This window comes from Rhinopithecus bieti, unplaced genomic scaffold (assembly GCF_001698545.2).
Source record: "Rhinopithecus bieti isolate Rb0 unplaced genomic scaffold, ASM169854v2 scaffold_6907, whole genome shotgun sequence".
Lineage (NCBI taxonomy): Eukaryota > Metazoa > Chordata > Mammalia > Primates > Cercopithecidae > Rhinopithecus > Rhinopithecus bieti.
The window spans coordinates 4,312,160-4,323,705 of NW_016805647.1; the positions used below are offsets into that span (position 1 = coordinate 4,312,160).

At 41.6% G+C, this 11,546-nt stretch overlaps 1 protein-coding gene across 1 annotated transcript in view; it reads left to right on the forward strand.

The window, feature by feature from the left end:
- Nucleotides 1-5,639: 5,639 nt before the first annotated feature.
- PPT1 (palmitoyl-protein thioesterase 1) overlaps nucleotides 5,640-11,546 on the forward strand; it is a 25,148-nt gene continuing 19,241 nt past the window's right edge. The window contains exons 1-3 of the mRNA XM_017873340.1: nucleotides 5,640-5,989; nucleotides 10,887-10,996; nucleotides 11,222-11,349. Of these exons, the coding sequence (XP_017728829.1) occupies nucleotides 5,866-5,989; nucleotides 10,887-10,996; nucleotides 11,222-11,349 (362 nt within the window). The 5' untranslated portion in view covers nucleotides 5,640-5,865. The remainder of the gene's footprint in view (nucleotides 5,990-10,886; nucleotides 10,997-11,221; nucleotides 11,350-11,546) is intronic.

Here is an 11,546-nt window from a genome sequence, read left to right on the forward strand (position 1 = left end):
AGCTCACTGCAAGCTCCGCCTCCCGGGTTTAAGCCATTCTCCCGCCTCAGCCTCCCGAGTAGCTGGGACTACAGGCGCCCGCCACCTCGCCCAGCTAGTTTTTTGTATTTTTTGTATTTTTAGTAGAGACGGGGTTTCACCGTGTTAGCCAGGATGGTCTCGATCTCCTGACCTCGTGATCCGCCTGTCTCGGCCTCCCAAAGTGCTGGGATTACAGGCTTGAGCCACCGCGCCCGGCCAATTGTGTTATTATTAAATGTGGGAAGTAGGTTTGGGAAGATAGTTTGGGTTCTTATTTTGAATACAAAAGCTTGAACTACATCCTGAAGACTAGGGAGAAGTGTTGAAGGTTTGTTTTATGCTTTGTTTTAAGAAAAATCAACTTACTGTTCTTGTGAAAATAATATATTTTCATTGCAAATCATTTAAGCAATGCAAAAGAAAAAGGAAAAACTCCCTGAAATCTCATTATTTGACAATTATACATCAATAAAGCTGGGGGAAAATATTTTTGTAAAAAAACAACTCCCAAGTCCCACCATCTAAAAATAGTCATTATTAACATTTGATTAATATCATTCCAAATATCTTTTTATGCCTTTATATGAATAGAATGATAGATAAATAGGTATATAGACATAGGTACTTAAAAATGGTATCATAAGGTGTGTTATTAAAAAACAAAAAGAAAAGTATTATATTCAAGTTTACTTGAATTTAATTGAATTGAGTTACAGTTGATTGAATTCTGTTAATCCTGAATTCTAATTTAAGTTAATTGAATTAAAAATTCAAAAATTCAAGTTTACTTGAATTAAAGAAACTAAAAGGAATTAAAAGGAAAAAAGAAACAAGTATAAAAGAAACTTTAAAATCTGGACTTCAAATAAGGGTTAGGAAAAGTGATTTTGACATTATGTTGTTTTGTTTATTGGAATTTAATTTAATTTAATTTTAATTTTATTTTATGATACAGGGTCGTGCTGTGTCACCCAGACAGCAATGCAGTGGCATTGCAGCCTTGAACTCCTCCCACCCCAACCTCCCAAGTAGCTGGGACCACAGGTATGCACCACTACACCCAGCTAATATTTTTAGTTTTGTTTTTTAGGAGTGGGGTCTTGCAATATGCCCATACTGGTCTTGAACTCCTGAGCTCAAGTAAATCCTCCTGCTACAGCTTCCCTAGTTGCTGGGATTACAGGCAACTGCCTGGCTCTAGTTAAGAATACATTTTAAATTCGAATCTACTGTGAGCCCAAAGAGAGCACACTCGTACTATACTATCTTCCATTACCCCCTCCCACAGGGCCCAGTGTTTCTTAGTCATACTATTTTACATTGTTAATTCATATAATATGTACATGGTATAAAGCAATGATTCACACAGGTATTCAGTATTAATTCCGTATCTAAACAGATTCAATGATCATCACAAATCCTTGTACCAAGACTTCTTAATTCTTGAAGTCCTAATTTTGCCCTATTTCTTAATTGGCTGAATTTCACTTTCAAGCATTTTCTCAAGAAGAATTTGAGAGAGCTCTTTTTTGTTTGTTTGTTTTTTGAGACAGATTTTCACTCTTGTTGCCCAGGCTGGATGTAGTGCAATAGCATGATCTTGGCTCACCACAACCTCCGCCTCCCAGGTTCAAGTGATTCTCCTGCCTCAGCCTCCTGAGTATCTGGGATCATAGGCATGTTCCACCATGCCCAGCTAATTTTGTATTTTTAATAGAGACAGGATTTCTCCATGTTGGTCAGGCTGGTCTCAAATTCCCAACCTCAGGCGAGCTGCCCACCTTGTCCTCCCAAAGTGCTGTGATTACAGGCGTGAGCCACCGTGCCCGGCCAGAGAGAGCTCTTTTCTATGCTCTTTTGTATTTGTGGGAATCTGCCTAGTATCTTTATTTCCAAATGACATCTTGGCTGGGTATAATATTCTTGGATCATACTTTTGTTCTTTCAGAATTCTGTAGCCTGTGCTCCATTGGCTTCTGTCTCTGGAATGTTGCTGTTGAGAAATGTAAGGAGAGCCTGAGTTTTTCTCCTTGTAGGCATTCTACTTTTTCTGCCTGGATATCTGAAGTTCAACAAGTTAATTACAATATTTTTCAAGACAGAATATTCTGTATCAAAGTGCTTTCTGTCTTGACCTTTCCAGCTGCAGATTAGCACTTCATTTTGGGGCAAACTTTTGTTTTTATATTTTTGAATACTTCTGTTCCATTTAATGAGTTCTCAATTTCAGGGACACCAATAACTGCTGTCTTCCATATCTACTGATTTCTACCTGATTGTTTTAATATCTTTGTGTTTTCATCTACCATTATTTTGATTATTTAAAACCTTTTTCCATATCAATAATTCCATTTATAGGGGTGTAAACGTCTTAAAAAAAGAAAAGAAAAAACTAATTCCACTTCTAGCCGTGTCTATTGGTTCCTTGTTTTGAGGTATGTATTAGTCTTTGGATTTTCAAATGTGCAATTTCCCTATTCATCTTCTTCAGTTGTTTTATTATCTTGGTTTTGAGTTCTTATTCTATTGAGCTCATTTTCTTCTCTTTTTGTTTTAGAGACAGGGTCTTGCTCTGTTGCCCAGGCTGGAGTACACTCATTTTATGTGTACAAACCAATGATTTTTAGCAAATTTATACAGTTGTACAGCCATCATATATATGTACATAAATATACAGTTATTTTCTTAGGCCCTATTTAACTTACTCTCCCAGTTCTAAAATGTATTTACCTACTTACCTATGCCTACTGCATGCCAACATGACTAGAGGCAGCTTTTCAGAACTCTTGGATAGTTCTGTTCCTGTCAATTGAGCTACTTGCCTACTAAATGACTTTGGGCTTACTTATTTATTAATATGTCAGTGATATTTGCTATCATAATTTAGTTAAATTTTTGAAAACATGAAATATAAGGATAAAGAGAAAAGAGATGTTGCTGTGAAAACCAAGTTGAACGCATTGGAAAGGCTTATTAAAGGCAAGTTGTTAAAAAAAATTGTTAAAGTAACTCTGGGTCAGAAATCTGAAAGTGGAAATTCTTCCACCTAGAATAATTTCACATCCAAACACTGTAGCTCACACCTGTAATCCCAGCACTTTGAGAGGCTGAGACGGGAGGATCCCTTGAGCCCAGGAGTTCCAGGCTGCAGTAAGCTATGATTGTGTCACTGTACTCCAACTTGGGGAATAAAGCAAGACCCTGTCGGAAAAAAAAAAAAATGTCATCATAACACTATTCATAATAGCAAAGACATGGAATTAACCTAAGTGCCCATCAATAGTAGACTGGATAAAGAAAATGTGGTAGGTATACACCATGGAATACTACACAGCCAAAAAAGGAATGAGATAATGCCCTCTGCAGCAACATAGATGGAACTGGAGGTCATGATCCTAAGCAAACTAATGCAGGAACAGAAAACCAAATACCACATGTTCTCTCTTATAAGTGGGAGCTAAACATTAAGCACACATGGACACAAAGGAGGGAACAACAGACACTGGGGCCTATGTGAGGGTGGAAGGGGGAAGAGAGAGAGGATCGAAAAGTTACTTATTGGGTACTATGTTCATTACGGTGGTGACAAAATAAAAAGTACACTCAACCTCCTTGACACACAATTTACCTATATAGCAAACCTACATATGTGACCCTGAATCAAAAATAAAAGTAAAAAACAAAAAGAGTTTTGGCCTGGCATGGTGGCTCACACCTGTAATCCTAGAACTTTCGGAGGCTGAGCGGGGCAGATTGCCTGAGCTCAGGAGTTCAAGACCAGCCTGGGCAACATGGCAAAACCCCATCTCTACTAAAAATACAAAAAATTAGCCGGGCATGGTGGTGGTGTGCCTGTAATCCCAGCTACTCGGGAGGCAGAGGCATGAGAATCGCTTGAACCCGGGAGGTGGAGGTTACAGTGAGCCGAGATCACGCCACTGTACTCCACCCTGGGTGACAAGAGCGAAACTCTGTCTCAAAGAAAAAAAATGCAGAATCATAAAGCATTATACAATACAGTATACAGTTTTAAGAAAAATAAGCTTATTGTATAAGCACTGTCTTTTAACTTAAGACTTACAAATTGAAGTAGCTTCAGGATTTTTCCGTGACTATAGCCCTCTGAATGAAGTTTCCTGCCTTTAATGAACTATTTATAATTTCTTTAAAAGTTTCTTTAAACTGGAGCAATAACTGAAAGACACTTGTGAAGCAATCTGAATGCAAAGTTGATTAAAATCCCGTGGGTTTGTAATCAACTTTTCTTTTACAACATACTAAGGACATTTTCATATCATTTTATGTAAATTTACCTCATTTTCTTTTTTGAGAGAGACGAAAAAAAAACAACAACCCCCTGTTGGCCAGGGGATAGTGCAATGGCAAGATCACAGCTCAATGCAGCCTTGAACTCCTGGGCTCAAGTGATCCTCCCACCTCAGCCTCCCTAGTAGCTAGGATTGATTACATGCACATACCACTACCCCCGGCTAATTAAAAAAAAATTTTTTTTTTTCTTTTTTTGGGGGTGGAGATAGGGTCTTGCTATGTTGCCTGGGCTGTATTCACTTTTTATTTATTTATTTATTTTGAGACAGAGTTTCGCTCTTGTTGCCCAGGCTGGAGTACAATGGCACTATCTCAGCTCACCACGACGTCTGCCTCCCGGGTTCAAGCAATTCTCCTGCCTCAGCCTCCTGAGTAGCCGGGATTACAGGCATGCACCACCATGCCCGGCTAATTTTGTATTTTTAGTAGAGACGGGATTTCTCCATATTGGTCAGGCTGGTCTCGAACTCCCGACCTCAGGTGATCTGCCCACCTCGGCCTCCCAAAGTGCTGGGATTATAGGCGTGAGCCACCGCTCCCGGCCCTATACTCACTTTTTATAAAACTGGCCTCATATTATTCCATTGTATAGTGGATACACTCTAATTTCTTTACAAATTCTTTACACTATTTTTTTTGATGTTTTGTTGAAAAAACTTGAGCAGAGAACTGAGATTATGAAGGTGGACTGAGGGATGAATCTGGCAATAGAGCACAAAATGGATTAAAGAGGAGAGAATGGAAAAGGAAATGATTGATGAGAGACCCTTGAAATAATCCAGCTGAGATTAGGCCAGTTAGTGGCCACGGGTTTTCCCCTCACTCTCATGCATCCAACATATGCTTTCGTCCGTCTTGAAGTCCCGACATTTCTAGAAAACACAGTTGTCTTTCTCCTCTCTGCCTTAGCTCATCTCAGTCCTTCTGAATTTCATTTTTGCTTGTTGAAATCCTACTTCTCCTTCAATATCCAGAAGAAACCCCACACCCTGACATGATTGGTCCTGGCTGGAAATTGTCCCTCCGCTCTTTCTTCCTTCCTTTGTGCATGTTTCTTCCAAAGGCAGTACAGGGCAGTGGTGAAGAGCAACGACTTTGGACCCACCAATTTGCTATCTCTGTGACCTTGGGCACCTTACTCAGTGCCAGTTCTCCGTGCCTCAGTGCCCTCCCCTGTCAGAGGGGGAGGAGTGCATACAGCGTTGTTACGAGGAGCGAATCAGTTAAAGTTTGTAAGAATAGTGCCTGATAGCATCTGATTAGCGCTGAATAAATGTTAGCAATTGTTTTGATTCACCGCAGAGGGCGGTCTACGAGATCGCGGAGCCCCACTCGGCCAGCGGGGCCTGGCGGGGGACCTGTCACGCTGAAAGTTCCAGGGTAGGGCCACCGCCCATCAGGCTGCGCATCCGTTTGGGATGCGCAGGTTGCAGTCTGTTGCCGGCGGCGCCACGCCCAGGCGGGCGGAGCGCGGTTCCCGGAGTCTCGAGCCCGCGGTCATGTGACACAGTGAAGATGGCGTCGCCCAGCTGCCTGTGGCTCTTGGCTGTCGCTCTTCTGCCATGGACCTGCGCTGCCCGGGCGTTGCATCATCTGGACCCGCCGGCGCCGCTGCCGTTGGTGATCTGGCATGGGATGGGTGAGTGAATGAGAAATTGAAAAGGGTTTGGCGATTCTCTCTCCTCCTAGCCTCGGTTCGCATCTGCAAAATGCGAGTGTAGAGGGCGAGGACCTGGTCCCACACAGCTCGCGGCTGCCTCGACATTTTAGGATTTGAAGGATCTGCATTGGAAAGAGAGAAGGGGAAGGAGCCGTCCTTTGATGAGCTCAAAGAGAGCCGCTCGCGGTGTTGAGGTTTTACATGCTGTCCTTGATTAATCCCTACAGTAGTGGCGTCAGGATGCGGCATCTCGCACTTGATCAGGCTAGGTGAGCTTCGGCTGGCTACATGACTGGAGCATCTACCCTTTTATTTATTCCTTCACACATTGAACAGAGATTTGTTAGGCACCTACAGTTCATTTACAAGTTGAGTAATCCTTATCTGAAATGCTTGAGACTGAGAAGTATTTCGGATTTTAAAAAAATATTTGCATATATACAACAAGATATCTTGGGGATTGGACCCAAGGAAATTCATTTATTTTTCGTATACACCTTAAGTTAATTTTTTTGTTTGTTTGTTTGTTTGTTTTTTGAGACGGAGTCTCACTCTGTCGCCCAGGCTGGAGTGCAGTGGCCGGATCTCAGCTCACTGCAAGCTCCGCTTCCCGGGTTTACGCCATTCTCCTGCCTCAGCCTCCCGAGTAGCTGGGACTACAGGCGCCCACCACCTCGCCCGGCTAGTTTTTTGTATTTTTTTTTTTAGTAGAGACGGGGTTTCACCATGTTAGGCAGGATGGTCTCGATCTCCTGACCTCGTGATCCGCCCGTCTCGGCCTCCCAAAGTGCTGGGATTACAGGCTTGAGCCACCGCGCCAGGCCTGCTGGAAGTTAATTTTATGCAATATTTCAAATAATTTTGTGCAACCCGTCACATGAGGTCAGGCGTGGAAATTTCCAATTGTGGCATTATGTCTGCACTGAAAAACTTTCAGATTTTGGATTTCGCATTTTCGGATTAGGATGCTCAACCTATATTAATTTAACACAGTTATTGAGCACCTACTGGGTGCTGAGGATACAGTAGGGAACTAAACAGACTAAATTCTTTGTTCTTTTGGAACCTACTCTCCAGTAGAAGGAGCAGATTATAAAGAAATTAATAAGTAAAACCTAACATATCAAATGGTGATAAGTGCAATGGAGAAAAGTATAGTAGGGTGTAGGATAAAGACTGGAAGTGGGGGCTTGCACTTTTAATAAAGCAAAGTTGGGAAAGAGTTCATTTAAAAAGTGACATCTGAATACAAAACTGAGGTGGATGAGGACAGTTGCCATTTGGCTATCTGGTAGAAGGAACAGTAAATGGGAAAGCCCTGATGCGGAAGTATGTCTGGTGTGTTCAACAGACAGCATTCAGATCAGTGTGGCTGGAAATGAGTGAGCAAGGGGAAGAAGTTAGGAGTTTAGTTTGGAAGGGAGGGGCAGTTACAAAAGTTGTTGGGCCTAGTAAGACTAATGCAGGGACTTTGGCTAGAGTGTCATGGGGAACTTTGTGACCAGATGAGTGACATGATCTGACACATTTTTAAAGAATCACTTTAGTTGCTGTATTGAGAATAGATTGTAGGGGTTCATGGATAGTCACAGGGAGACAGGTTAGGAAACTATTGCAATAATTTAAACAAGAGATGATGATGGCTTGAAACTGTAGAGTAACAATAGAGGTGTTGAGAAGTGGTCAAAGTTTGGATAGATTTGAAGGTGGATTGCTAAGAGATCAGACTTGGAATAAGAGAGAAAGAAAGGAGCCAAAGATGACTCCACAGGTTTTGGCCTGGACAGTTGGAAGGGTGAAGTTTTCATTTTACCAAGATGGGGAAGCCTGTAGGACAAGCTGACTTAGGGTGGGGGAAAGATCAAGAGTCTGCTTTTGGGCTTGCTAAACTCGAAATCCTCATGAGACATCCAGGAGATGTTGTGGAGGCATGGAGCATGGAGTCTAGGACAGAGATACCGGCTGGAGATTTAAGTAGGGAGTCTTCGGCATACAGCCAGTAGTTAAAGGCCTGGTGAGATCACCTAGGAAATGAGTGTACACAGAGGACTGAGCCCTGAGGTACTCCATTCCCTTTGGAGGTGGAGGAAATGAGGAGAAACTAGCAAAGGAGACTGTATCCGAACAACCAGTGAAGTGGAGGGGTCAGGAAAGCTCAGTGTCCCTGACGCCAAGTGAAGAAAGTGTTTCAGGAGGAAGGGCATGATCAACTGCATCAAATGTTGATAGGTCCTGAGTAACTGTATCAAATGTTAATGGGTCAAGGAAGATAAAGATGACAACTGATTATTGGATTTAGCAATATGAAGATGACTAATCTTGACAAAAGCAGTTTTGGGAGAGTGGTGACAGTGAGAGCTTCATTGGGATGGGTTACAGAAAAATATTCAGAGTAATTAGAGTCAGCAAATACAAACACTTTCAAGGTTCTGCACCAGGCCCTGGGGCTACTACTGTGGGGTCAAAAGAGGACACAAGTTAGGAGCTTTGTGTTTTCCCAGAGCTCACAGTCAGTTGCAGGGGAGGCAGAGGCAGTTAAGTAACCTACAATTACAGCTCAGTGTGGAGAACGTTGTTTTCAAAGAAATAAAAAGAATAGACGATTCTCTAGGCAATAGCCTTTTCTTCTTCTAAAATTGGTGCTTAAGCTTTCTTGCAGGTTGAAAATGGAATGAGTAAGTTGGAAATGGGAAATGATCTCACTCCACTTCTCCTACTCAGTAGCCAGTTTGCTTCCTGTTCCTAGTTCTGGTTCCTTGAAATAAAAGAAACAAGTCTGGGATTAGGACAAGATGAAGAGGCTCCTGAAGTGCAAATTTAAGGAGGCACTCACTCTGAAATTCAGGGCCAGCACTTACATAAACCTGAGAATGAGTGCCTCCTTAAATTTTGTGCCCTAGAGCAGGGGTCCCCAACTCCCTGGGTCGGGTCTGTGACCTGTTAGGAACTAGGCCACACAGCAGGAGGTGAGTGAGCCTGGAGCCTCACCGCCATGAGCTCTACCTCCTGTCAGATCAGCAGTGGCATTAGATTCTCATAGGAGCTCAAATCCTGTTGTGAACTGTGCATGTGAGGGATCTGGATTGCGTGCTCCTTATGAGAAAATAACGAATGCCTGATAATCTGAGGTGGAACAGTTTGAAAAATTGTCTTCCACGAAACTGGTCCCTGGTGCCAAAAAGGTTAAGGACCGCTGTCCTAGATGCTTCATTTGCCTCACCCTAGTCCTGGCCCTGAAGAGAAAACTTTGCATCTCTTCACCCCAAATATCCCTTGTGATAGGGGAAGGGAATGTGTACCTGTGCTTATTTTTCATTTGTAAATATGGTGTCTTAATTATCCTATATGAGCTTTTTGGGTTTTTGGAGACAGGGTCTCATTTTGTTGCCCAAACTGGTCTCAAACTCTTGGCCTCAAGCAACCCTCCTGCCTCGTCTTACCAAAGCGCTGGGATGATAGGTATGAGCCACCATGCTTGGCCTATATGGAATTTTTTTTTTTTTTGAGATGGAGCCTTGCCCTGTTGCCCAGGCTGGAGTGCAGTGGCATGATCTTGGCTCACTGAAACCTCCACCCTTCAGGTTCAAGCGATTCTTCTGCCTCAGCCCCCCAAGTTGCTGGGACTACAGACACGCGCCTCCACACCCAGCCAATTTTCGTATTTTTAATAGAGATGGGGTTTCACCATGTTGCCCAGGCTGGTCTCGAGCTCCTGACCTCATGATCCACCCACCTCGGCCTCCCAAAGTGCTAGGATTACAGACGTGAGCCACGACACCCAGCTCCTGTATGGACTTTTGAAGCTTGTTATTACTTGATGAACAGGAGCTAAGCAAAAAATGTTCTTTCTTCTATTTTTTAAAATTGAGGTAAAAATTCATATACAGCTAACCATTTTAAATTGTGCAATTCAGTGGCATTTAGTGTATTTGCGACGTTGTGCAACTAACACTTCTCTCTTTTTCAACGCCCCAGGAAAACACACATAGCCATTAAGCAATCACTCCCTGTTCTCCCCTCCTACTACTTCTTGATAATCTCCAACTTAGTTTTCTGTATATCAGTGGATTTGCCTATTCTTTTTGATCATATAAAAGGAATCATGCATTCTCTGACCTTTTGAGTCTGGCTTGTTTCACTTAGTGTAATGTTTTTGAGGTTCATTCAAGTTGTAGCATGTGTCAGCACTTTGTTCCTTTTTATAACTGAGTAATATTCCATTGTGTGAATGTACCACATTTTGTTCAGTCATTCATTGATGGACTTCTGGATGGTTTCTCCCTTTTGACTATTACAAATATTGCTGCTGTTAACATCTATATGCAAGCTTCTGTATAGACGTGTGTTTTTATTTCTTTTGGGTGTATAACTAGGAGTTGAATTGCTGAGTCATTTAGTAATTGTATGTTTAACTTTTTGAGAAAGCACCAAACTATTTTCACAGTGGCTGCTTATTACATTCCCACCAGCAATGTCCAAGGGATCCCGTTTTTCTACATCCTTGACAATACTTGTTGGTTTCTATTAAAAAGTATTGTTAAAGACATCCTAGTCTGTGTGAAATGGTGTCTCATTGTGGTTTTGGTTTGCATTTCACATGCTTTTCACATGCTAGTTGTTAGACATTTGTATATCTTCTTTGGAAAAATGTCTGTTTAATTCCTTTTCCTGTTTTTAAATTAGGTTGTCCTTGAGTTATAAATTCCTAGTATATTCTGGATATTAAGCCCTTATTGGATAAATGTTTTGCAAATATTTTCTTCCATTCTGTACATTGTTTTCACATTCTTGATAATGCTCTTTGAGGCCTCAAAGTTTTTAAACAATAAATAATGTTTTGACTTATGAGTTTCCATCATTGTTTTTTGTTGGCTAGGAGACAGCTGTTGCAATCCCTTAAGCATGGGTGCTATTAAAAAAATGGTTGAGAAGAAAATACCTGGAATTTACGTCTTATCTTTAGAGATTGGGAAGACCTTGATGGAGGTAAGGCGCTTCACAGCTGTTCCTTTGAGGAGTTGCTGGCTGCTTTTATAGCATATACTGTTGAAATGCTTTGCCTTGTGTTTTTAGCAGCAAATCATACAATGATACTTTTACCCTTGAGTGGCTCGTGTGAGGATACCAACCTAAACGAGTTTACCTCTTAGAGAAGATGTCAGTGGTTGTTTTCAGTCCCATCCTGTCACTTGTCTCTGGCTTCTTTTTTAGGACGTGGAAAACAGCTTCTTCTTGAATGTCAATTCCCAAGTAACAACAGTGTGTCAGACACTTGCTAAGGATCCTAAACTGCAGCAAGGCTACAATGCTATGGGATTCTCCCAGGGAGGCCAATTTCTGTAAGTTCCTTTTGGTTACAGTGTACCACTTATATGGAATTGATTTTTTTTTCTTTTATTCAGATAAATCCACTCCTCCAATTCAAGATTGTCACCTATCTTGGAAGGGAAATTTCCTAAAATGTTCCTGTGTATGAAGCTTTATGGAACTTAATTTCTTTTCTTTTCTTTTTTTTTTTTTTTTTTTTTTTTTTTTT